Below are 26654 nucleotides of genomic sequence, written 5' to 3'. Positions count from 1 at the left end.
GAGAGAGAGAGATAGAGTGTGAATGAGGTAGGGGCAGAAAGAGAGGGAGACACACAATCCGAAGCAGGCTCCAGGCTCTGAGCTGTCAGCACAGAGCTCGATGTGGGGCTCAAATCATGGTGAGATCATGACCTGAGCCGAAGACGGACGCTTAACTGACTGAGCCACCCAGGGGCCCTCCACCTTCCTCTAAAGGGGAAGGATGGGTGGGGCTTTTGCCTTGTCTCAACTCAAAGGGAGATGCCCTATGGAGGTCCTTGAGAGCTTACTGAGATCACTGTGAGTTGCTGGCAGTTTGAGAGATTCACCAGGACTAGGTGGGAATCCTACCTGAAGATATGAAGGGCAAAAGTCTAGTTGCTGATGGATCAGTGTCCTGGGAGTGACCTGCACCCTCGGGGTTGCAGCGAAAAGATGCCTGTGTGTTTCCCTTTTAAAGGTGTGGACTGCACACAGTCTATTCTACACAGCGGAAATGTTGGACTAGAGCTGCCTTCGTTCTAAAAGAACCCCCTCCCCTCACAGGTGGACAAACAGGGCTCAGCAAAGAGAAAACTAAGGATACAGTTAAATTCCTAGGATCTAGGCAACAAGGTGGAATAGAGAGGTACTCAAAAGAATCAGGGGAACTTCAGAAAGACCACCCTAGTAATGGAAGTTTCCTGAACAATAAATGAATGTGCTCCTCAAGGGAAAGGCAACTCTAATTATCTTTCAGGCTCTGAAAATTTTAGGCTAGCTTATGATGGTGCCATTCCAATGAGAACTTTCCTACTTCCCTTCCCTTTCTTCCCTCTCACTCCCCCACATCCTTGCCGCCAACCTGAGAGGCATCTGAGACAGCAGCTGGCTGACTAGGGAGAATGGAGAGAAAGGGAGAAGAAGCCAACGACACTCTCCTTCCCAGCCTCAGCCTTGTTACAGGCAGCAGGGCCTGGCTGGGGATGAAGGGAGAAGTCTCACCTTTGAATGAGGCTCAGACATTCTGATTCTGAAGTGAGTCTTTTCAACTTTCAGTAATCACATTTTAAAATATTTAAAGGTGTGTAAAGGTATAAGGAAAAGATCTTCTGAGTTTTCATCCAGGAACAAGGAAAACAACAATAATGATAAAACAACAACAAAATAAGGACTGGAGGAGACAAAAAATAAAGTTGCTTTATAATTGTATCCCATGATACAACCTCTCGATGTACTAGTTATATCTGGTTAGTGTAGTTCTAGAAGTTGCGTGCCTTGGGTGTAATTTGAACAACCTTTTCACTTTCTTAATGTTATCCTTTTCGCTTGGTTACTCAGGCTAAAAACCCGGAACTAAGGAAGATTCAAACTCTATGGACCCTGAAGTCCTAGGAGTCCTGTTGAAAAAAAGGATTATAAAATTATAAGTATAAAATTTCTAGGGCCCATCTCAATTGCCTGAATAATGTCCTTTCAGGTGATGGGCTTGAAGCTTGAGCTTCTTCAGCTTTACGTTTTATCAGCCTCCCTCTGAAAGTCGGCTTTTCTCTCTCCTGTCCATCATTGAAATGATTAGCAAGTCCTGTCGGCTCTACTTTCAAAATATGTCCCAAATCCCATTACATCACAATATCTCACTAACCCTAGGCCAACACAGCATCAAATTCTCACCTGGACCGGCTTCTCACTTCGAACTTGTCTCTGAGAGTCCACTTTTCTACCTCTTGCACATTTAACAGTCAAAGTGATCTTGTGAGGAGATAAATCAGATTCTCATATCATTTCTCTTTTGTGATAGATTCCTATCAAATTTTGAAGAAATTTTGAAGAAAACCCCTAAGTCCCATATGGTTTCCATGGCTTATGGGACACTGTTTGATCTGGCCCATAATTGTTTTCTGACTTCATCTTCTGTTATTCTTCCCATTACTAATTATGCTCCTGCCATTTTGGCATTCTTCTTCCTCATACACATGAAGCATTCCTGCTTCATTCACATTTGCTGTATCTTCTGCCTGAAATATTCCCTATAGTTTGCATTTCAGATTTCATGTCCTTAGAGCAGTCTTCCCTGAGTACTCTACCGAAAAAAAGCCAAAATAGGGGCAGGTGAGTGGCTCAGTCGGCTCAGGTCATGATCTCAAGGTTCGTGAATTTGAGCCCTGCATCAGGCGCTGTGCTGACAGCTCAGAGCCTGGAGCCTGCTTTGGATTCTGTGTCTTCCTCCCGCTATGCCCCACCCTTGCTTGTGTTCTCTCTCTCTGTCTCCTTCTCTCAAAAATAAATAAACATTCAAAAAACATTTTTAAAGCCAACACACACACACACACACACACACACACAGATGTGCGTGTGCCGCACACACACCCATGCCCTCACTACTATCTGATTTCAATCTCTATTCCCTAATACTACTTTAATTTCTTCACAGAACTTAACATGGTTCATGATTGTATTAATTGCTTCAAGTTCATTATGGATCTCCCTTATTCCCCTTTGAGGCAAATACTTCATCTCAGTTAATACTGCATCCACACTTGACTAGAACGATGTTTGGCACACAGAGAATGATCAAACATACATGAGAAATTAATGAATACAAGTCTTCAGTATATACTGAGATGGAGACTTCCTGTGAATGCAGAAGATCTCCTTTCCAACAATCTGTTCTGGGGAGATTTACCTGCAACAAGAGCATCTTCTAATTCTTCCCTCTTAAATTAGAGACATCCAGAGGTTAGTGATAGAGACCATGGATGTTGGGGTTCCATCAACAAAGACTCAAAAATGAGTGAAATTCAGCCTCTTTTTTTTTTTTTTTTAACAGAGTTTGTATTTTAAATAGGCATAGATTCTCCTTCTGAAAAGTCCAAGTCCTCTGGGGCCCTTTCAAGTCCATGATGAAGACCAGACTAATAGGCTAGAATTTGGTGCACCTGGCCAGAGTATTAGTGGTCTTCTAGCCCTAAAGGATGCCCTAAATAGAAGACATTCTGCCTGCATCTTTCTAAACCTGTCTAAGACACCCGGCAATGAGCGATGTTGTTAGCAAGAGCATGTAACCACCGAAGGACAAGCCTCCTTCTTGCTGCTGCTAGGTGCTTAGAAATCCTGGTGCAGTCATCAAGGCAGCCACATCTATTGAGTGGCTACTGGGAAGAAAGGGGAAGAATATGGACTTCTGTCATTTCTCCCTATGAAGATTCACCACGTTTATTAATGTGGAGACATTCTCATATATCAGCATCTGCATTCTTGATGTGCTAACCATTGCCATCTGCCTGCCAACGAAATACATGAAAAAGGTGATCAGAATGATTACACTCATCTGTTCTCCAGAGAAACAGAACCAGTGGTATTTATTTTAAGGACTTGGCTCATGTAATTATGGAGGCCAAGGAGTCCCACCGTGTTGATGTCTGCAAGCTGGAGAACCTGGAGAGCCCATGATGTAGCTCCAGCTCTAACTCAGAAGACCGATATCCCAGCTCAAAACCTGTCAGGCCACAGCAAATTTTCCCTTATCCCACTTTTTGTTCTATGTAGGCCACTAATGGGTTGAATGAGGTCCACCCACATTAGGGAGGGCAATCTGCTTTACTCAAGTCTACAGATTCAAATGTTAATCCATCCAGAACTGCCCACACAGACACACCTAGAAAAATGTTTAACTAAGTACCTGAGCACCCTGTGGCCTGGTCAAGTTGACACATGAAAATTAAGGTGGAGACTTCTTGAAAAAAATTTCAAGGCTGGTTTTGAAAACAGAGAGACTTCCCTAAAGAAAAGTCATGTGGGATTACCTCTGCCCTTAACTTCTTTGAAGAATTTTTTCCTACTTCTGGTTGTATAGACTCCTTCCATGAGAAGTCTTCCCTAATCCTTAGAATGGATAACAGGCCCACTCCCTGACCCCAGTGCCTCTTCTGTACCGTATTTATAGCTTTTCTGAATTTTGCCAAGGGTCCTGTTTTGCTATTGCATGCTTACGTGGCTCTGTACTCCACTGAATCTGTGAGTTTCTTGCAGGCCTCTTGGATATCCAGCTGTGTATGGCACACAGAAAGCACTGTGTGTCCCAGAAGTGCTGGCCAACAAGTCAGGAATAGAGGTTACAGTTGTAGACATATATACCCAAGGTGGGGTTGAAGAGGGAAGACCTGGGCACTCAATCTGCTTTATGTGCCTCAGGATATGTGCCTGGGTTTGAATCAGGGCTTGACCCTTTATCAGCTGGTTGGACAAATTACTTTGCTTTACCTCACCTGCAAATTAGAGAAGAATAATGGTACCTGCCTCTATAAGGCTGTCTGTCTTAACACATGAATAATATAGGAAAAGTACTGTGTGGCTGGAACAGAGTACAAATTTAATTAGTTTCAGCAACTATTATTGTTATTATCACTATTATTCTATGTATCAGACTTTACAAAAATCTTTGATTTATTTTTCTGTTCTTTGATCACACTACACATTCAGAGAGCAGAGTCTTATATAATAGGATTCCCAAAGCCTTGCAATGTACCTGGCACATAGTGGGTACTTTCCCCCTTAATTGTTGAATGCATTAATTGAATGGATGTGAGTATGAAGGAAGTACCCTGGGAAGAGGGCAAAGGATCTTTCTGGTCTATTTGTACTGCAGATGTGTATTTTGCTGGAAAGCTTGGGCTGGAGGAAACAGCTGTACCCAGGGAGGGTTATAGTATGTTTAGCAAGATAAACTGAGAGCACTACTTTTTGGAGAGAACTTTCAGCAGCAGCCCTGTGGGTTTTTCTTATTCCCTGTCTCTTGGCCTGCAGTTTGAAGTTTAACTGACCTTCACGCACAAAATCCTAGTAATGAATTCAACTCATCTTTGAACAGAAGGTGATAAAAGTAATACTGCGCGTCGGGAAAGTAGGGGAATTAATGAAGTAATTAACTTTAGTCAGCATGTTATGTGACCCTGGCGCAAGGAACAGATAACAAAACAAGCAAAAATGCCTGGACCAAAAGAGGGTTTATGATCAGTGGGGAAAGAGGAGGGTACTTGAGAGCCGTAGTGAAAGGGCAGGACCAGAAAAAGCTTTATGCGGCGAGTGCTCAGGGACTGCCCCCACTGAAAGGTTGTGGGTTGAGATTTGGGCTAATGACACACAGGGCATTCACTGCAAGGGCGGTTTGATTGAGGAAGAAGCAGTATTTCTTTTCTTTTTTTCTTTTCTTCTTTCTCTCTCCTTTTTGCCCTCTCTAGCTTCTCATCTGTTCCTGCCTCAGTATTTGGTGTAGCTTCCATCACTGGAAGCTCCTTGCAAGTAATCTCCCTCCTGTGTGATTGCCTATCCCCTGACCCCTATCCTTTAAGGGAAACAGCCTGGAGTTAATGCAATTCAAGAAAGATCCAGAGATCCAAGTGGCCCAGTAGGACCCACCTTTGGCCACCATGCCTCCATCCGCAGGTGTGAAGCCTGTACCCCAGGTCTCTGTGTGCTCCTGGCTGGACCCCTACCTTCTGTCCATGTTCAGTACTCTCTGCCTCACCTCCCTCATCTTCCTTAAAAGCATCACCACTAGTCTGGAGGCTGAAGCAGAAGAGGCAGAATAGCTGACCTGGAAGTGCTTTGCTTTCTAACCTACGCTCTGCTATTAGACGTATTAGAATAAGCAGAACCCAATGGACATTTTTCACTCCTTCGTATGAATATATAACAATCTATATTGAGTATCTGTGACTCATAAGACCTGGTTTGCACTGTGCAAAATGCTGGGTAAATGAGTAGGTCCTCTGCCCTCAGGTCACCTGTAATGTAGTCGAGGAGAATAGCTATGGAGACAAAGGAAACCAGCCCAGTGTCTTTGCTGCCGATATAGAACTCTCTCAGGATATACCAGGGGCACCAAAGGGGGAAGAATGCATTCTACCAGGACCCGGAGAGTCAAGAGAAGCTTCACAGCCGAGGTGACATTGTGAAACGTAAGAGATACTGCCGGGGAGATAAGACAGCACAGACATTCAGATGAGCAGCATCTGTTCAGCTGTATGACCAGGAAACCACACATAGTGCAAGTGGATCAGTGCGCTGCGGTGAGCTTTCAGAGAGTAGGGATGGAGGGATGCCGAGGGGCCCGACCCGATGGCCAGAGCCTTCTATGCTTCCTGAGAAGTCTGGGCCCACCTCTGGCAGTAGGGAAATCCTGAACGGTATTCAGCAGGGTGGCAACACATCTACTCGTTTACGTATTCATCGCTTTCTAGGATAAATGTGTTTTGAACATGTTACACTCCAGGCAATTGTCCAGGCATTAGAGAAGAATCGATAAATGAAGAGATAAAAGCCTCTGTCCCTGTGGGGTTTACTTTCTATTGGTGGGAAACAATTGATATTATCACTAAGTACACTATACAGTCCATTGAAAGGCTGCATGTGCGATGGAAAAATTTAGGGCAGGGTAAGGGGATCCATAGTACTGGGCGCAGGAAGAGCTGCATTTCCAAACTGTGGAGGCGGGAGGTGGGGGAGGGGTCAGAGATTTGAAGTAACTGGAAGAAACGATGCAGATTGATGGACAGAGAAGCTGTCGCCAGCAGAAGGAACTCTTGGTTCACCGGCTCCAAACTGGGAGCCGGCCTGGCGTGTGTGAAGAATCTTGGAGGCCTGAGGAGATGGAGTTCAGTAAACTAGGAAGAACGTAGGTGGGGATGAGGTGAGAGAAGTAATCAAAAGGGGGGCATGGGCGCCGCAAGGCCCTGTTGACCACCGTAAGGACTTAAGTTTATATTGCTATATTGCAATGAGATGAACAGCCATTAGGGAGAGACTGAGAGACAAAGAGAGGGAGGGAGAGAGAGAGAGAGAGAGAGAGAATGAGCAAGAGTGAGTAGAGGGTGACACGATCCAACTTAAAATTCAAAGAGACCATACATGTATTGAGCTAAGCACCGACTGCAGTGTAGGGTCCAGAGCAGAAGCAGAAGAGAGTAGTAAACAGGCTGTTGGAATATTCTAGGCAAGTGATGCAGGTGGTCTGGACCAGAAGGCTAAGGATGAAGGAGATGGGAAGTGGTGGATTCTGGATATATCCAGATCTTTATTGTAGAATTATCTGTTGAACAGCAAAGAGGATACAATTTTGCATGGGGGTGACATTTACTGAGTGCATATTATGTGCATATTACTGCCAGATACCAGTCTGCACACTTGCCGTGTATTTACTCATTTATTTATATAGCCATCCGGTGAAAGAGAAATCATTATTATTCTCCACTTTATGTATGAGGGGACTGAAGCGGAGAAGTAATAGTGGGGCTGGGAAAGCCAGAAGATTATTCCAGGCACAGATGATAAGGGTCTGAGTTAATGCAATAGGATTGGAAATGAAGTGGGAAAGCAGACTATGAAGTGGTGAGGGAGACAAGATAATATTTTCCATCTTTAGTTATTTTATGTCTTTCTTCCTGAGCAGGGCATCACACATGTGACCATTAAGGTGGTGCAGACAGCCTAAATCTCTTCTCTGGACAAAAGACTTTTGGAAACATTTTCCCTGTGAAGCCACGAGAGACATTTATTGTTTGCAGGAACTATCATTTTGATTCACGGGGAAACAGTATTTTAGATGATAATAAAGTAGATAGTTGAAATAACTTCAGCATAAATATACCCTTAAACTGGGAGAGGTGATGGAAATGTAAAAGTCGAGAGGGCTGAGGGGAGGTTTTTGTAATAAATGTTTTAATTTCTTTCCCATATCATTTTCTGCTAACCGTTTCCTGCTAAGTGGATTTCTAAAAGAGGGGCACAATTTCTTTATTGTCCCTGGAATGATGGCAATGCCAATTTGCAAGTCCAGATTGACTTGAAATGGCTCTTGTTAATGAAGTCATCAGCTCGAAAGTGGCAGGATACAGTCTCCAGATCATGTATTGGATTCCGTGGTAAAGACCTTGACTCTAGCTCTGATGCCCAGACTTGCTTTATAAAACTTCCTTATGCCTTATTTACAAAACAAAGACAACAAGAGACAGAAAAATGGGAAGGGAGGCTTCCACGGCTTTTTTGTTAGGATGAAAAGGATGCTAAAGAAATGAAAAGGTACATAATGAAAAACGAAAATCTCACATTATGAAACTTTGAAGGGAGAGAGTTAAAGTTGTGTACTCACTCGGAACTTTTCTGCTGGGTTTACCATTTTGACAGTTTGCCCAAAGAAAGGGATACAGCAGTTAGAAATTATTAACATTTACAAACGTCATTTGTCATCACAGCTGGAAGACTCAATAACAGCTTTTCTGTCTAGACTGCATTTCAAGTCTCACTCTTCATCTTCTTAGGGCATTGGCTGTACTTACAAAGAAGCCTTCCTTTAGATTTCTCTGTTTGTGGGAAATAGTTGCTGTGTTTTAGTGCAGCCTATACTTGTTTCTACTGCTGCATTAAATCTCCATTTTGTACCCTCAGGCATCCTTACAAATATACTCCAGATAGCTTAAAGATGGTGGTTTGGGCTGTGTCAAAAATCTAACCTATGTTACTCTAAATCACATTTAAATAATTGGATAATCGACATTACCTTTGACTTGTTGATAGGCTAAGCATGCAGAAATGGTTCAACTGTATCCCTTAGGAGACCAAATAGACCATGATTTGTAATAAATACATTTCAGTATTTATTTTTTATTTCTATGGGAGCAAGTGAGCATATAAATATTATGGGCCATAAGCTAAAAGGGCGAGTCTTAAATTAAATTGCAATTTGAAGACAGTCTAGAATATGGGGAATTCTTAGCCATTTACATGCTAATTTACTTTTTAAATTATTTTTTTTAATGTCTAGTTTTATGGCAGATTTAAGCAGACATGGTCTCTTCATGACCATCTGGTCATTTAAACTGTGTCAAAAGAAGAAATCTTGACGTGTTGTATTCGCATTTTATGGCTGAAAGAAAAAAGCTGTTTAGGGTCATCCTGTCTTGGAGTTTCGGGATCCCCAGGTTAGGAGTGAGACAAAATTATCTGAGTTTCCTTTTCAATACACAGCATGCACATTTCCAGTGCCAGGGAACTCATTATTTCCCAAAGGAATCTATTCTTTCATTAGAATTTTAGACAGATCTTCTTTCTATTGAATCCAAATTCATCTGCCTCTAACCCTTGGGTCCTTGTTGGAACCCCCGGGACTGAACAGTATGAACATAACTTAGTTTCTATGTGACAACTCTTCAAATACTTGAAGAAATTTCTCAAATGCAAGCTACCTTCACAACCTTCATCCTTTCCTATGTCCTCTCTGCTTAAGGGTAAACACCTCAGGAAGAACTGTTTTTTATGAAAGAGAGGCAAGAGCCCTCACCAGTCTGGTTAAGTTTAGCAACATATCCCCTTATTCCCTTTTGGGATCACTGTAAGTGTGTTTCCTTGTCTTCAGTCTTTTGGAGCTGATTTCACACAGATTGCTAATAGCTCATCCTCTCCCCTACCAGACCCCTGTGTCTTGGAATGTAATTCATCTGAATCAAAACCCTTGAATTCATCAAAGGATTTGGGGACTCTTTTAAACTCTCTATATTGGCTTTGGATTCTTCCTTCCTTCCATCCTCCCTTCCTCCCTTCCTCCCTTCCTTCCTTCCTTCCTTCCTTCCTTCCTTCCTTCCTTCCTTTCTTTCTTTCTTTCTTTCTTTCTTTCTTTCTTTCTTTCTTTCTTTCTTTCTTTCTTTCTCTCTTTTGTTAAAGTTTATTTATTTTGAGAGAGAGAGCATGAGCAGGGGAGGGGCAGAAAGAGGGAGAGAAAGAATCTCAAACAGGCACCACACTGTCAGCATAGAGCCCAACTCGGGCCTCAATCTCACAAACCATGAACGAGACAGATCATGATCTGAGTGGAAACCAACAGTGGGGCACTTCACTGACTGAGCCACCCAGGCGATCTCGGGTATTTTCTTTTTACATTTCATTTTATTGTGGTAAGAACACAACATGAGATCTATCCTCGTAACAAAATTTCAAGCACACAATATATTATCATTGGCTGTAGAGACAGTGTTGTACAACCAACCGCCAGAGTTTATCCATCACGATTAACTGAAGCTTTATGCTGGTTGATCAGTAACTCCTCATTTCCCCCTCATCCTGGCCCATGGCAATCACCACTCTACTCCTTGATTCTATGAATTTGACTGGAATCATGTGATATTTGTCTCTATGTGACTAGCTTATTTCACTCAGCATAGTATCCTCAAGGTATATCCATGTTGTTGCATATGGCAGACACTCACACCTGCCAGGATGCTATTATCTGAAAAAACAAAAGACAACAATTGCTGGTGAGGATGTGGAAAAATTGGAACGCTTGCACACTGTTGGTGGAGTATAAGACGGTGCAGCCAGTATGGAAAGTAATATGGGAGTTCCTTTAAAAAACTGAAAATAGAACTACTTTATGATCCTGCAATCCCCCTTCTGGGTATTAATAAAAAAAAAATTGAAATCAAGACCTCAAAGAGATATTAGCACTCCTGTCTATGATCACTGTGTCACTATTCACAATAGCCAAGATGTGGAAAGAACCTAAACGTCCATCGACAGATAAATGGATAGAGAAAATGTGGTATGTACATATAGTGGGATACCATTCAGCCTTTAGAAAGAAGGACATTCTGTACTTATCTAAGATTTTGATACCTCTTCACATACTCTTTCTGCCTCTTTTGCTCTCCTTGGCAAAAAAATTAAATCACAACAAAAGTAAAACTTTTAAGATGTGCATGTGCTTGTGGTGAGCATAACATAAGATATAGACTGGTCAAATCACTATGTTGTATTCCTGGACTAATGTAACATTGGTACATAATTTTTTTTTAAAGCTAAAAATAATGTGCACGTATGTGCCCATGTATGTTGCAGCATTGGCACAAAGTAAATTGGTCATGCTCCCATTCGCTATTTTCATTAAGAACAAATTAGGGCAAACTTTCCATGGTCCCAAGTCATTTTCATGTTACTCAGCTTCTTCAGAGGCTATTTTCATGGGTCTGTGACAGTGGAAGTTTAAATTTATTTCTTTATTTTGAGAGAGAGAGAGAGAGAGAGAGAGAGAGAGATTGAGAGCTGGGGAGGGGCAGAGAGAGAATACCAATCAGGCTCTGCACTGTCGGCGCAGAGCCCGGCTTAAGGATCCAACCCACGAAGAGTGAGATCATGACCTTAACCAAAGCTGAGAGTTCTGTGCTTAACCAACTGAGCCATGTGAGAATCATTCTTACCTGCACTTGGCTATGTGACTTCCCCTCCAGCTTTCATAGATTTCTTAACTGGAATCTTAATAATCATGATTGGAGTCGTGTTTTCTGAGAACTTACAACTCTTCTAAAGCTCTCACTCTTTTTAAAGCTAAAAAATGCCCTCTGAATATGCCTATTTGTCTCCGACACGCCTTTGAAAGCCTGTCTTCTTTCAGGCTACATACCTGACTCCAGCTTTTCTCCGTGTGACCATGACGCCTTCTAGGGTTGCATTGTCATTTCTCTCCTATGTTTTATTCTGTTTTTAACTTTACAACCAATTTCACCTTGTGATTTAGAATTACATACAAAGCAGCTACCCCGCCCCCTACCCTCATCTCTTCCTCTATATTTTCAAGAGATACAATTTTTTTAGGAAGTCAAGTGAAGAACTGATTAGATACGCTGTGATTCCCAAATGAAACTTCCAGCAGGTAGCTGAAGGACTGACTTTACCTGCCACTGCTATTTGAGCTGCTTAAAGTCATAGTCAATGGTGTACTATTCTGGGTCATTGGAGTTGAGGAGAGTGCTCGGGATTCAGAATTTGAATATATGACAGCACAGCTTTGCTGCAAATCAGCTATGTGATTTTGGACAACTTATTTAACTTTCTTAATTTCCTTATCAGAAAGGAGGATGACAATAATTGATAATTCAAGATATATTCAGTGAGCATTAAAAAAGTTAGTGTACATAAAATACTTAGAATGGTGGCTGGTATACAATATGCATCACTAAGCGTTCATTGTTACTGTTATTCTAGCAGAGGAATGTGGCACTTATGCCTCCTTCACTGAAGATAACAATTTCTCCCCTACCTGTAAAGGGGACCTATGGAGTAACTAGGGTGGACAGGAATATTCCTCTTGCCCACAGTGGGATGAAAGATGCTACAGGCCGACCACTCTCATATCTGATGTGTTTATTTGGGTAATCCCAGGGCTTCCTAACATAATGACTGGTACAAGGTAAGCATTCATGATCCAATTGATGAACTGGGATATAGGGATGAGAACAGAAAAAAAAATTCCTGTGAACAATTTTGCCGTTGTATAGGTTAGGAAAATATTCTCTATCTGGCCAGTTGTTTGCAAGATAATCTCACAGTAATGTTACTTCCTTGCCTCTATCTCTCCCTTTTCTTACCATTAATATTTTCCACACTGCTTGAGAAGCTCTAATTTTGGGACCTGAGATCCCCCTTCCTTCATACCCATGAATGCTATAATTGCACCAAATCTTGAGATAACCTGGAAGCAATCTTGAGCCCCATCATCATAGTGAATACTGAGTACTTACCATGCACCAGCCACCATGCTGCATGCCTTATATGGAATCTCCCCTATGAAACCTGCTCTAATATTCAATCTAGAGATGCAAAACTTTGGGTGTGGAAAAGTTAAGTTACTAGCCCAAAACCACATAGCTGATAGGGGACAGTGCAAAGATTTGAGCTAAAATTGTATCCTTCCTTAAGATTTAAATGCCAAGACTGCAGTATTCCTCATTTTAAGTTTGTAACTTACTTTTTGTACTTAGAACATTAGCACCTATAAGATAGTGTTGTCTAAAACCTTTCCCAAATTATTTTTCTCATGGAGTTTATTATAACTGTTATGGATTAAGTGTTGGCCACTTACGTTAATCTCTAGGGGGTGCTCTATATACACCCCTCTGTACTTCATCCCAAGGGAGTCCCCAGACGTTGACAAGTGAGCCACTGTGCTAAGAGGTGAAGTGTTTAGATGGAAAAGCAAGGGATCATTGGTGCTGTTTCCTATATACTAGTTAGGAGAAGACATTGAGGTATTGCAGGACCAGGTTATGGTACAGGGTAAAGGAGGTCGACAGGCCAGACCAGCTTTGACCTATATCTAGGAGAAATGGCTCTCTTGACCCTGGACTTGGTCTCCTTACCTTCTCTTGAAAACTGTCTTATAAAATTCAAAGGACAGGATCAGGATGTGACCCAGAGAAAAGGCACTGAAGAAATGGGTATATCATCTTTAAGTTTTGCTATGTTTGGTTCCTTGTAAATTCTCCAGGAAAAATGACTAACTAGAGTAATCAAATGAGGAACCAATTATGATAACAATTCAGTTGACTAGGGGTTTATTCACACTTAATATTCTTTCCTTTGTTTCCACATTTAAATTTTTATAGTACATTTCCTTTTTTTGAGAATAAATTAGGAAGCTGGAGGACATAGTTAACTTTCTAGATTTTTCTTACAGGTTTTTCAGAAATTTTGCGTCTTAATGGTGGAAGAATGAGTCATTGAGATTATCCCTGGAAGGTCCCCTGAATTTTAGCTATCTGGATTTAGAACATCTCAACCCCAGATCTATACAGCTTTGCAAAGTCCTATGTTTTTGCTACAGTCTATAAAGTTGGTCCAAGTTTCCTAAGAAGGTTAAATACTCTTCTTTTGTGGTTGCAGTGGTAGAAAGCCACACCACCGAGGCACGCCTCCCACATTCAGGCTCCCGTGAAGAAGGAAAGTTTGTAAGGGCCTGGAAGATTCCATCTTCAGGATATATGGCACCATCCCCAGAACACATGTATGTAATTACCTGTATTATTTCCCCTATGATTTTATTTTACCTTCACAGCTTGAAAACCAAAAGAGAGGCCTGATCTTATGCTAGAAAAGTCTGGAGCTCTAAACCGTAGGCTCTGAGAGCAAGGCCTAGTTATATCACATCCCATCTATGCATCCTTAAGCAAATCATTTAATTTACTTCAGCCTTGGTTTTTCATCTTTACAGTGGGGGATGTAACACCTCACAGGGTTATGGTGAAAATTAAATGAGAAAACAGAGCAATAGATTCTTTGTGTATTATCTCCATTGAGGAGGTTTTACAAAATTAGTAGCAGATATTTGCACCACTACGGTGCTCATCTTAATCAGATTTTACCTGTGTGACTTTGAGGCACAGGAGAAAAGCCTGCTCTCCCCAGGTCCAAATGTATCCCAGGTAGAGCAGGGAGTCACCCAGGTTTGCATGTCTAGTGAAATTCTATAGGTTTTGCAGCTAGCGAAGGACTGGAAGAAAGTTCGCCCTGCTGGCCAAAGTGGACCATAAACAAAATGGAGGGGAAGTAAAGATTGTCTGGAATCTCCCTCCCCTGAGCTTTCTCTAGGGTCTTTTCTCCCTTCTTTTATTCCTTAGCCACAGCAAGCTGACTTAATTTTGAGACTTACCTCCCAAACAGCAGTCTTTCGTGATGCTTTATGTAGCAGTCAGAAATTACATGTCACATCTCACCTTCCACTAAATTTGTTCATTGAGACTACGATGATGGCAGATGGTATTAATGTCTCAACGTGTTAACTCTCTCAGGTAACAACTCTGAAGTTTTTATAAGCCCCCCCTAGCAACTTTATTCACTGGAGAAAATAATTTTAGTTGATGGGAGTTTTAGCAAACTGTAGAAGGGCAGTTGAGTGTTTATGTTGGAGGCCCCTGAAATCACACAGCTGAGTCACCAGCCTGTCTGCTGAAACTGTGCTGCCCCAGACTAGGAGATACTGGGGACTTTATAATTTTGTGTCCCAAATGTCATATTTTATATAATATAAAATGCCACTGATAAGATACACAATTATTTTATAACAGTTAATATTTTCTTAATTAAAAAAATTAAACTATGACCAATGCTGTATTTTTTTATATAATGTTTATTTTTGAGAGAGAGAGAGAGAGAGCAAGTGGGACAGGGGCAGAGAGAGAGGGAGACAGAGGATCTGAAGCAGCACAGAGCCAGATGCGGGGCTCAGGGTCAAACTCACAACTCACAAACTGTAAGTCGTAACCTGAGCCACCCAGACGTCCCACATACTTTCTTATTACTTAGAATTTTAACTTTACCCTAGTTGAAAGAGATATTTTTGACTTATTTTGACATAAATTCTAAGTATATATGTTATACACACACATCAGTATTAATACATATATATCAGTATTATATGTGCCTAAAAAGGAACACATAATAAGTGAAATAAATTGGTTAATATATTTCTAAGACTTTTTCAATTCCAAGTCCGTCTTTTCCTAACCACTTTCAACTTTGAATCTTTGGCATTTTTGTCCTTTCACACAATATTTTCCTTTACGCCTTTAAAAATGTTGGTGACATAGCCTTACTTAAAAGGGCATTCCCTTTTGGTCTACAGAATTTTCTTCTAAGCCTTTGAGACTACTCACAAGCCACAGCCACTTCGTTGTAACTGCTGTCTGACAGCGGCAGGAATACATCCTGATGTCAAAGATATTAAAGTATCAAAAACTATGCAGCTTAGGATGAATACATTCTAAATTCGTTACGATTGGTTAGGATAAATATTTGCATTTTCAATACACTTTCACTATATTTTTTTACAATACATGAAGCTAAAATGAGAAATCACCATAATATTTCACACTTGTGTATAACCAGTTGTCATTTTTATACACATTATCTGATTAAAATTTCAGCCAAGAGCCAAGGTTAGCAAGAATCTCATTTTCTCTGGTAGTAGATAATGTAAATCAATGCATTCACACATGTATTCCTTTTCATTTCATTTGTTAGCTGTGGTAGAGGCTATATGTCCACCAAAATCCATTCTTCTCTTTCCCTAGGGAACAAAATCTAAACACAACAAATTTAAAGAGAGATGCTTGCTTCATTTTCTTTGAATTTGTGGATTACGATTCTTTGAATCTCAAAAATAGCTATTTGTGTGGACCACCATTAGGTATTAATGTTGAAGACAAAATTATCAAAGACCTCTTGTAATTATTAGGAGAGGCAATGAAAACTTTCAATAGATCATGAAAACAGAAGACAAAAATAGCAAAATATTCTGCAGGCATGATATCATATTCTCTGGGAAGTCATTTGAGAACAATTTACTTTAGTTATAACATTTTAAAAATACTGTATCAACAAACACAGAGCAGGTATATATTACAGGGCTAAAGAAACATTTCAGAAAAAAATTATGCTGGGGTAGCTGGGTGGCTCAGTGGGCATCAAAGTAGCATCCTGCTTTGGTGAGCCAAAAAAAAAAAAAAAGTCATGATCTCACTTTTTGTGAGTTTGAGTCCCACATCTGGCCCTGTGCTGACAGCTCAGGGCCTGGAACCTGCTTTGGATTCTCTGTCTTCCTCTCTCTTTGCCCCTCCCCTGCTAGTGCTCTGTCTTCTCTCTATCTCTCAACAATGAATAAACGTTAAAAAAAATTTTTTTAAAAGAGAAAAAAATTATGCTATGAAAAATACAAAAATAATTTAAAGCTATCATTAAAAGAACACACATGGTTTTCTCTGGAAAACAAACTCCAGGGATTTTGAGGTTAGGACATAACTAAATTGTTTCTGGGAATCATAAGAGCCACTAAATTATATTGAGGTTAATAACAAATATACTAACATTTCTACCTTAACATGCAGGGAGGATGAGAAATGTTCAAGGTGCAACAAAGATAGATGTCCCTTCCCTACTAATCCGCTCCTTGAAAATACCATTCTGGTTCTATGAAAGATCTTTTAAAGAATTATTTCAAGCTTAAGTCTCCTTTCTTTCCCTGTCTTTCTGCTTCTTACCTCTTACTCTCTCTTTTTTCTTTCCTAAGACGTTGGAGGAAGGGGAGGGAATGAGCTTCTAAAGCATGGGGGATTTATCTTCTACCTACTTATGACAAACTCATTGAAGATTAATTTCTTTGACTTAAAAGATTAAAAATTTATTTCTTTGGACTTTGGAAAACTACATAGCTCATGTATTTAGACTTTCAAAACATAGTACTTTCAGTTTACTGTTTAATAAATTATTGCACCTTAGGTTCTTTGTCATCTTGGTCTCTAAAGAGGAGGAATGAAATGGAGGGAGAAGAAGGTCAGAAGAGTCTGAGGGCATATGAAGAGGCAGAATTAGTGCCCAAATCCCTGGAATTTTAGGCTCAGCATTACTTTCCCATCAGGGTTTTGCTGGGTACTGTCTCCTTCCCTCCACCACAACTATTAGGAGAAGGCTAGTGAAAGAGGCCAGTTCCTACTTTCTCTGTACCTCTAAACAGACTCCAATAGTAACATGACACCATAATGCACTGGATAATTTCTAATATGTAAGATTTTTGCCTTTGAGATATATATCATTGTGAATCATAAAAATTGCAAACCGCTACCATCACATTTTATAGATGAGGACACTGGGCTCTGAAAGGTGAGTAATTTGTGACGCAGGCATCCCATGACACAGCTCCAGTTTGCACCGACCAAACATACTCCAAAGCTGACTGTACATCACATTCCAACTCTGTTGTCCTAGCCAGAGTGTCTGGGACCATGTAGGAGTGGATGAAGCCACCATGGAAAGTGGTTGGGATGTCTGGGGCCCTGCCATATTATATATAGCATTAAAGTTATACCACTTAGACCCTTGCTTCCTTTGTCTACACTAGGGCCAGCACAAAAGCCCAGATTAAAAAAAAAAATCAGCATTTATCTTTTTGGTGTATGTATGAATATGGGTAAAGATCATAATGATGCTGAAACTAATAGAATATCAGAGAGAACATTATATCTTAGATTTTTTAAACTTGTTTAAGCTGCTGTTTAAAAAATATGGCAATTCAAACAGATTGAGGCATACACATTAAAAAAAAAAGAGGATCCCTAGGAAAGGTGGGTGGGGGCTGGATGAAAGAGGTAATAGGGGTTTGAGGGTACCCTTATCATGATGAACACTGAGTAATGAATGGAAACGTCGAATCACTGTACTGTACACCTGAAAACTAATATGACACTGTGTATTAATACCGATACTGGTGTTAAAATAAAAATTTAAAAAACTAAAAAAAAAAAAAGATCTTTGAAGGACTGAACAGGAAGATACAATAAAATAGATAAGAAAAAAAACACCAAAAACCCCTCCTCCCAGAAAAACTAGATTGTAAAACAAAATCACTCGAATACAACTTTTGGGCAGTTATCTTTCATTGGTTTTCCTTAGAGACCAGTTCAGTGATTTCACATGGAATATTTAAAAGCTCTCTACATATATCATACTACTAATTTTTAAAAACTACAATGCAAAATGCTTACCATTGCCACAAAATATTGTCTTTTAAAAAGTTTTTCACCATTCATATTTCTCTTCATTCACCCACTCTTACTGAATTAAATAAGTATTTATTTAAACTCCTATACTACTGAATGCCTTAAAGCGATAATCGGGAGAATACAGGCTGGCCTAGAATGAATACATTCCCAAATTTTCCTTTCTGCCACCACCTGTGGTTTACGTGTCATGCCCACAAATAACCACAAGCTTTCATCGTCCCGTGCAGAGGCAGGGAGGAGTGCTCCAGCCGGAGACTGATCTGTGTGGGAGAAGACGCGTGTGTCAAGGCCCACCGAAGGAATCCACTCACGCCTCATACCACACTTGAGAGGGCTGGTTTTGCCTGCCTAAAGCCGGCACAGGAAAGACACCACGAAGCAGTCACGTGGCTGGGGACAGTAGGGATACAAGTCCTACCTTGTGACCCTGGTGGAGTTTTGATCCATTCTTTTCCTGGCTTACAGTCTTAGACTCAGTTTACAATCTGAAGCATTGAGGCATGCCTCAGCTACCCGAATGAGGCCACGGAAAGGTCATTTCTTACCTTCTACTCTTTCTTTTTTAAAAAAAATTTGTTTAATGTTTTATTTATTTCTAGGAGAGAGAGAGAGACAGCGTGAGCAGGGGAGGGTCAGAGAGAGAGGGAGTCACAGACTGAAACAGGCCCCAGGCTCCGAGCTGGCAGTCAGCACAGGGCCCGACGCGGGGCTCGAACCCACGAACCGCGAGATCATGACCTAAGCGAAAGCCGGACGCTTAACCGACTAAGCCACCCAGGCGCCCCTTACCTTCTACTCTTTCAAAGTTTGTGGCTGGATCACAGATTGACCTTCCTCCACTGAGTGAATGAATTGAGAGAGTGGGGGAAGGAAAGGAAGGAGGAAGAAGAAAGGTAAGAAGATGAGGGAAAGTTTGAAAGAAGGAAGGAAGGAAAAAGAAAGTGGCTTGACATTGAAGAGATTGGACCTGCAGTGCCAGGAAATTTGGAAGGCATATTCTCCAGAGCCCTTATTTTATTTCTGGCATTAAATAAAGCCCTTAGGGACAGCTTTTAATTGTATCCGTATATTAAATTATACTCTTTCATACTCTAGTGGTCTGAAAAAGTTAATTTACCATTTGAGTGGTATGAGTGAGGCATAATACTTACACCAAGGCCAGGTACTTTACAATACTCAACATATAGCTTTTTTCTTTCTTTCTTTTTTTTTTGCTTAGGTGTGCTTTATTTTTTATTAGTATCTATGGAAAAGGAAAATAAAATGGTGATGCTCTGTTGGGGATCTCAGGATAGCTCCTCCATAGGGTACCATGTACCGTGAAAGATGCTTTAACATAAGGCCCTGGAGGAAGGAGAGACAGAAAAGAAAAGGGAGGGAAGGAGATGAGGCCAAATCCCTCTCTTCCTGTGCACCTGCCCTTTCTATTGGGGATTCAGTAACTCTCTTTCTCACAGCCTTGGATTTCTCTAACCCCACGCCTGTCCTATCAATGCTTTATGAGCTGTCATGTGGGAGCTAGCATGGGATTCTAAAATTCTGATCATTCTGAAAATTAACAGCTGATTTTTATTCCTCTGGGTATATCAGTCGCGTGGGGCGCTAAAATAATGTGAACTGGTTTTGAGATGAAATGTCACCTGTGGAAGAAAAGTGCATTATAATTTGTTTAACTTAAACAATGCCGAGGGGGGGACGGCCCTCGGAAGTACATTTCATAGGCTAATGAATGTTTATTGGACTTTTGGATACTAGAGAAAGAGGGGAGTGATTACATAGTGATCTTGGAAGAGGAATATAGATCAGTATGAAAACAGCTGTACCCTTTAGTTATTTTGGAGGCAAATATATGAATCACATAAGGTAACTCTGGATGTTGCTCTAAGGGTGCCTTTGTGTTCCAGAAAATGATTGGTGCAGAACCATCGGATTCCACCTCTCCATAAAGAGGAGGTGTGATGAAGGAGAAGAGTGCTGGAGGAGCACAGGCCAAAAACATTTTTTAAATAGATCCAATACAGTAAATGAAAAAATACAGCGAATAAATGGGTACATGGATACAGAAGAAATCAGAATGAAATTTCTAAAGTAGCTCTTGGTGAGCCAAACTTCCAGAAAGGCAACAGAGTAGCCACGTGAGAGAAAGGCTTGTAAATTGTCAAATGCCTGCGTTTACCCACGGTGACTGTTGGCTCTGGTCCCTCCGAGACCCCAGCCATTGGTTGCAGCAAGGGAGGCTAGAATTCAGGGCGTGCATGGGGCTCCGATGCTCCCCAGGGGCGTTCTGGGAGTTTAGAGCTCGCTTCTCTCAGGGCCGCCTACCGGCCCGGCACGTTGGCCACCTCTCGGAGTGCATTCTCTCTGCTCCCCATCTACCTGGCTTACGCCCCAAGGGGGAGGGAAACGGAGAGCCAGGTGCATCCCAGCAGGGGGAGTGGGTGAGCTGGCCCCAGGGCAGCCCGAATGTGTCCTTGAGCGTGGGTGTGGGTGTGGGGTAATTTGGGTGGGAACGAAGTGGAGGCTACCGCCGCCGGGTCCCGCGCCTCGCCGGTGGGGTGTGTGCAGAAAGAGCGAGGATAAATAGGAGGCTCCCTCCTCCCAGCCCCACTCCCGGAGCCGGTCGGGCCGCCAGCCCCGGGTGTTTGCCCGCCCTGCGGCCGGAGTGCCAGCCTGAGGAGTAGTTTCGTTTCCTGCTGGCCCGACAGTAGTTTCCAGGCCCGCCCTCGGGCGCCTGCGGCCCGGATAGGGGCGCGGGAGGAGGCGGGAGACTCGGCCAGGGGCTGCCCGGCCCCTGCAGCTTGGGGTGGATGGACCGGGCCGCCCCGGGCAGCGGCGCCAGCTCCCTGCCACTGCTCCTGGCCCTCGCCCTGGGTAAGTGGCACGCCGGGCACTGGAGCCCCAGGGAGAGTGTGGGGTGGAGAGGCAGGGAGAGAGAGCCCGGATCCGCGCGGGCATCTGGGTCCCAGGGCGCGCTGGGGGCTGCAGCCTAGGGGCCGGTCGGGGAGCCCCGTGACCCTCGGGCTGACGCTGGTCAAGGCTGGGGCACTTGGCTCCTACGGCTGCACCTGTCGTGGGTTTCCCGAGGGTGGAAGGACCCCGTGGGCCCCGCTGCTGGGGCCGCGGACGTGGTCGCAGGTGCCGTCGGGGCCCCGGGGCGCCGTGCGCTGCTGTGCCCTCTCTCGAGTGAGGGAGTGAGGCGTGTGGGAGGGAAGTCCAGCAAAGTAGGAGCAGGAAAGACCGGCCGGAGGAGAACCTTTGGAGGGGAGCGGAGGGGAGGGAACTCCCTGGCTTAAGATGCGGCCCAGAGGAGCAAGCAAGGTGGACGGCAGTTTGGCAGGTGTGTTTGTGCCCTGGGCGTGTGCGAGAGTTAGAGACTTAGAGGGTGACTCCTGGAGAGCCTGGAATGGATTCTCACACCCAGTTGTGGTCAGGGCAGTTGGGAGGGGAGAAAAGGAGACAACTTCTGAGACCTCAGTCTCCAGCTGCTGATAGGGAAATGGCATATTTTACCGAGCACACTAAGAAAGGCAGAGATGTTTTACTTGGAATATATTATTTGCTATTTTAAGAAGAAAGAGGGGAAGGAAAAGTTCATTGAGAAAAGTTAGACTTGGGCTGTTAGGTTCAGGAGCACTGGGTGGGGTCACTGGTGGGGGAGGGTAGTGGGGTGGGGGGAAGGAGCAGGATGCTGGGTCCCCACAAGGCTCTCTTCACTTCCTTGGGAGGCAGTGCTGGAACAGGGTGCCAGGGAAAGTTCATGCAGCCAGATGTGGGGAGGGACCAAGAAGGCATTTAGGTGGGAAAATCCTCCCATATCAAGACATCCCCCCACATCATGGTGGTTTGGGGGAGGCACAGGGAAGGGAGCAGCAATATTTTGTAGACTGAGCTGGGCTGAGGGGTAAGGACACCTGGGCTTGGGGCGTTAATGCGGGAGCGGGGGCGTCTCCACAGCTGAAGTGTCTACATGATCTCAGCCGTTCCTTCAAGCCTGGGAAGGGCTGGATTTCTCACACGGAAGGGAAGAGGTGGAATCTAAATGGACAGTTTCATTTGGCGATGGTCCTTGGAGTAAGAGAGGTGGCTACCAACAAAGGTGTCACGACCTTGGTTGGAAGAGGATCTGACTTAGGGCCATGATTAGAGAGAAGGGACTGGCTTAAGAAACCCAGCAGAGGAAGAAGTTGGTAACAATGCAGTGGGGGCATCATGTGGAGCCTGAAGGGCAGAGAGAGGCCCTGAAGCAGTGCTGATGCTTTGGACAGCATCACTCAGATGAAGCCGGCGTTTCCTTCCTCTCTTCCTCTGCCTTGTCTGCACCCACCAACAAAGTACTGACTGAGAATCTGTTACAGTCAGCAAGACGTTAGAGTATATATGGGGATGGGGTGGGAAGAGGGCTCAAGAGATTCCTAAGACTTGAGTCCTGCCTTAAAGATGTTATGCTGAATTTGGAAATGCAAGACCAACCGGTAGGAAACACTAAGGGAAAACTTCATAAAAGCAGAGATGGGCTGGCTCGCCAGTGAGGGATGGAGCGGGGTGGGGGGGAGCTCTGGTAAAGGGTACCAATGGGGACCTTAATGCATGGGTAACATTTGAAATAGGGAAGAGAGGCCAGTGATAGAGGGTGGGGTGTGAGTCGAGGTGGGGGAGCTGTGGGCCAGAGGACCTGGTTGTCTGACAGGTAAAATCCAGGTGGGAGCGAATGAAGGCCTAGGTGAGGGCGCTGTGCCAGCAGAAACGTTACGGCAGAAGTGGTTATTCCAGGTTAATAGACACACTTCCCCCCTGACTATCACATCGTGCTTTATTGTTTCCTCAAAACTTGTTGTGAGGTAGAAATGAAAAAAAAAAAAAGAAAACAAAACAAAACTCTAACCCGGTGCTGTTGTACCCTCAAGATAACCTGACTTCCAACTGCCCTGTGAATGTTGGGCTTAGAGAACTGAATTCAGGCCCCAGACGCCCTAAGCTCCACTGCTTGCATGATTCTGAAGGATGTAATTTGTTGGCCTCAGTGTTCCCATAACATGCTTCTAGTTCTGTTGCACATGCTTAACTTTTGTGTCTCTTTCTTAATTTAAATCACATGCTCAGTGTTATTTACTTTTTGGAGAAAATGTGAGCAATGCACTGTGTGATGCACTTTGTATGTGTGTGTGTGTGTGTGTGTGTGTGTGTGTGTGTGTGTGACAATGGACAGTGCCTTGAGAACTGTGTGTGTGTGTGTGACAGTGGACAGTGCCTTGAGAACTGTGTGTGTGTATGTATGTGTGTGTGACAGTGGACAGTGCCTTGAGAGCTGACATGAAGCAGACAGAGACCTGGTTCCCGCTGGGTCATCCTGTGACTCTGTGATGTCTATAAATGACAGCTTTCTGGACATTCTTTTTCTCATTTGTGAAATGAAGGGGTTGCTTTAGATGAGCCTACCATCCTTAGGAACCTGATGTTGTACTCATCTTTAACATTTCCACTGGGAAGTTTAAGAGAAATCTCTGTACAACCCCATTTAACTTCCATTTACTTTGTAATGGGATCTTTATTTCACACCAACTTTATAATAACAGAGAGAATCATGGACGCATATATCTTTGCGAAAGAAATTTCTCTGGTAAAAAGGTAATAACTTTGCTTACCATATTTTTTTTAATCTCGAAGAAATCGAACTATCCCTTTTTAAATTCTGTTTTTAAATTTTTTCCTCTCATCCAATTGCTGTATGAGACTAAAACTGAGGGGTGCCTGGGTGACTCAGTTGGTTTAGCGTTCCACTCTTGATTTCTGCTCAAGTCATGATCTCATGGTTCTGTGGGATTGAGCCCTGTGTGTGGCTCTTGGCTCCACGTTATCAGCATGGAGCCTGCTTGGGATTCTCCCAATCCCTCTCTCTCTGCCCATCCCCCAAATAAATAAATAAGTAGATAGATAAATAAACTTAAAAAAATAACTGAAACTGAAATCGTAACCAGTGAAAAGAATAAAAGTGCCTTTTAAAAATTGAGTTTTAAAATTAAAAATAGGTCCCTCTCATTAAAATCAAACACATTAGTATTTGTAAGTTGGTTTAAGTTCTGCTTGAGAATATGAGCATTGATGCCATTTATCTAGCTTCCAAGTTATAAAGCAGGTAGGTGACAGCAAGCAAAATTCTCATGAAGTAAATGAAGTCATCGATGCCCCAGAGGCTGTAAGATTTGGGGCTTTTCCTCTTAAGTTGTACTTGTGGCTCAGAAAAACATTAGGAGTGTTTTTTTCCTCTTCAAAATCGCAGGTTTTGCACATAAACAGCTGTTGCGAATTGATTTTTGCTATTGCTCCATTCTTGGTTGTTGTGTGGAAATTCCCAAATGGTTCTGGAAGATCCCACCGCTGCAGGCCTGCTTTGTTATGCCCCCAGGAGGTGCCCCTGCTGCTGCTGAAGTCAAAGGGCCTGAGGACAGAGAGTTCCTATGTCTGTCCCAGAGTCCCTGCTGACACCACTCACCGCAGGAGCCCCGTGTCCCTCAAGTCCTCAGAGAACCCAGTGCGAGGACCTCATCTCATTTTCCTCTCACTCTTTTACCGTAGTCCGCTCATGCCAGGACATGGACACAAGTATCACTAAAAGGACAGTCAGACGGACAGTCAGAGGCACTGACACCAAGCTGTACCTTGCATCAGCCCTCTGAACCATGCACCTTGCTTGTAAACTTCTCCGTTAAGACTTAGAATCTTCCCAGGGGGGTCCACACAAGCCAGAATACAAGCTGCATGCCGTTGGGCCTAAGCCATGATCCTATATGCTTCCAGAAATGCTATGACAGTTGCCTGGGTCCACAAAGAATCCATAGACTAGTGTGTCAGGGTCAGAAGGGCTCTCAAGTAATATTTATGAGGAAAGCAATCTAAATGGGTATGCTCTGTAATGCCACTAACAGCTAGCTTGCCCAGGCACATTACTATTGTAAAGAAGGAATCTTAGTAGCTCAAATGACTCTGTAATTGCTAAAATTAAAAAAAAAATCAGAGGGCTTTTTAGATGGTTGCAGAGAGAGAAGGGGGATTTCCTCTTATTCAGATCAGTTAGGCAATAGCCTCCTTTGATTATCAGCAAGGTCAACTCAAATAGCCACGAAGTACTTTTACTCATTCCTTACAGTTTTTGAGAATATGTAGCATGCTATTTGCCTGACCTGTAGAGGTGAGGCACTGATTCCAAAACAGTGATGAAAAGTCTAACAGTGTTTGTGTTCGGCCTTTTTAATTAAATGTGCCTGAGTTGGTAGCATAACAGGATGAGTTATTAATATGACATTTCCCTCTTTCCAAAATTATGGATTTACTTATTCATGTTGCCTTATTCACTTTTGGGGGAAGGTGCATAAAGAGTGCCTGGCACATAGTAGGAGCTTAAAACATTAGTTAATTGGATGGATGAATGGAAGTGTCTGTTGGTGACAATGAACTGTCATTGAAAACACAGCAGATTCGGTAAAGTAAACAGTTCTAGTTTTTGTTGGCAAAATATGTGCACAATCCAGGGACGTAGAAAGACTTGTTTCTTCATCTCTTTTTACTTGGGACTTGCTTCCAATACTGCTAGAGACCCTTTCGCAAAAGGACTATTGTTCTGCAAGTAGTAAGTTTACTTCTGTTTCTTACGTGCTGTGCTGAGGGTTCAGAACTGCTACAGATATCTCACATGTGTGCTTCCAGGGCAGATCTCCTCAAAGCAGGAGTTTTAAAAATAAGTGTTTAGGGGCTCCTGGGGGCGCTCAGTAGGTTAAGAGTCTGACTTCGGTTCAGATCACAATTTCACAGTTTGTGAGTTCAAACCCTGAGTCAGGCTCTGGGCTGACAGTATGGAGCCTGCACGGAGCCTGCTTTGGATCCTCTGTCTGCCTCTCCCTCTGTCTCTCAAAAATAAATAAACCTTAAAATAAGTGTTTAGGGCTGCCTGGGGGCTCAGTTGGTTAAGCATCAGACTCCTGATTTCTGCTCAAGTCATGACCCTAAGGATGTGGGACTGAGCTCTGTGTCTGGCTCCGTGCTGAGCATAGAGGTTGCTTAAGATTCTCTCTTTCTGCTGATATCCTCTACTCTCTCTCTCAAATAAATAAATAATGTGTTTAAGGGGGGGGCAGAAGGGCATTGGATTTAGGGCATTGTCCAATGGGTCACTTAAAAATAACCCTTTGAATTCTGTGAGGGGTGAGGTAATTTGCTCTCTCATCTGATTATAACTTTTCCTAACACACATACGTTTCATTAACTGGGAGTAGCCACATTGCTATATTCATGGTTTCTGTTTAGTATTAAATAGAATGAAAACGT

General features: G+C 42.8%; 1 protein-coding gene across 1 annotated transcript in view; it reads left to right on the top strand.

Annotated features, from left to right (window-relative positions):
* Nucleotides 1–22394: 22394 nt before the first annotated feature.
* Nucleotides 22395–26654, top strand: part of BTC (betacellulin) — a 42391-nt gene continuing 38131 nt past the window's right edge. The window contains exon 1 of the mRNA XM_039230971.1: nucleotides 22395–22406. Coding sequence (XP_039086902.1) covers nucleotides 22395–22406 — 12 coding nt within the window. The remainder of the gene's footprint in view (nucleotides 22407–26654) is intronic.

This window comes from Hyaena hyaena, unplaced genomic scaffold (assembly GCF_003009895.1).
Source record: "Hyaena hyaena isolate Hyena2069 unplaced genomic scaffold, ASM300989v1 scaffold_54, whole genome shotgun sequence".
NCBI lineage: Eukaryota > Metazoa > Chordata > Mammalia > Carnivora > Hyaenidae > Hyaena > Hyaena hyaena.
This window is presented reverse-complemented; position numbering and strand designations above follow the sequence as displayed.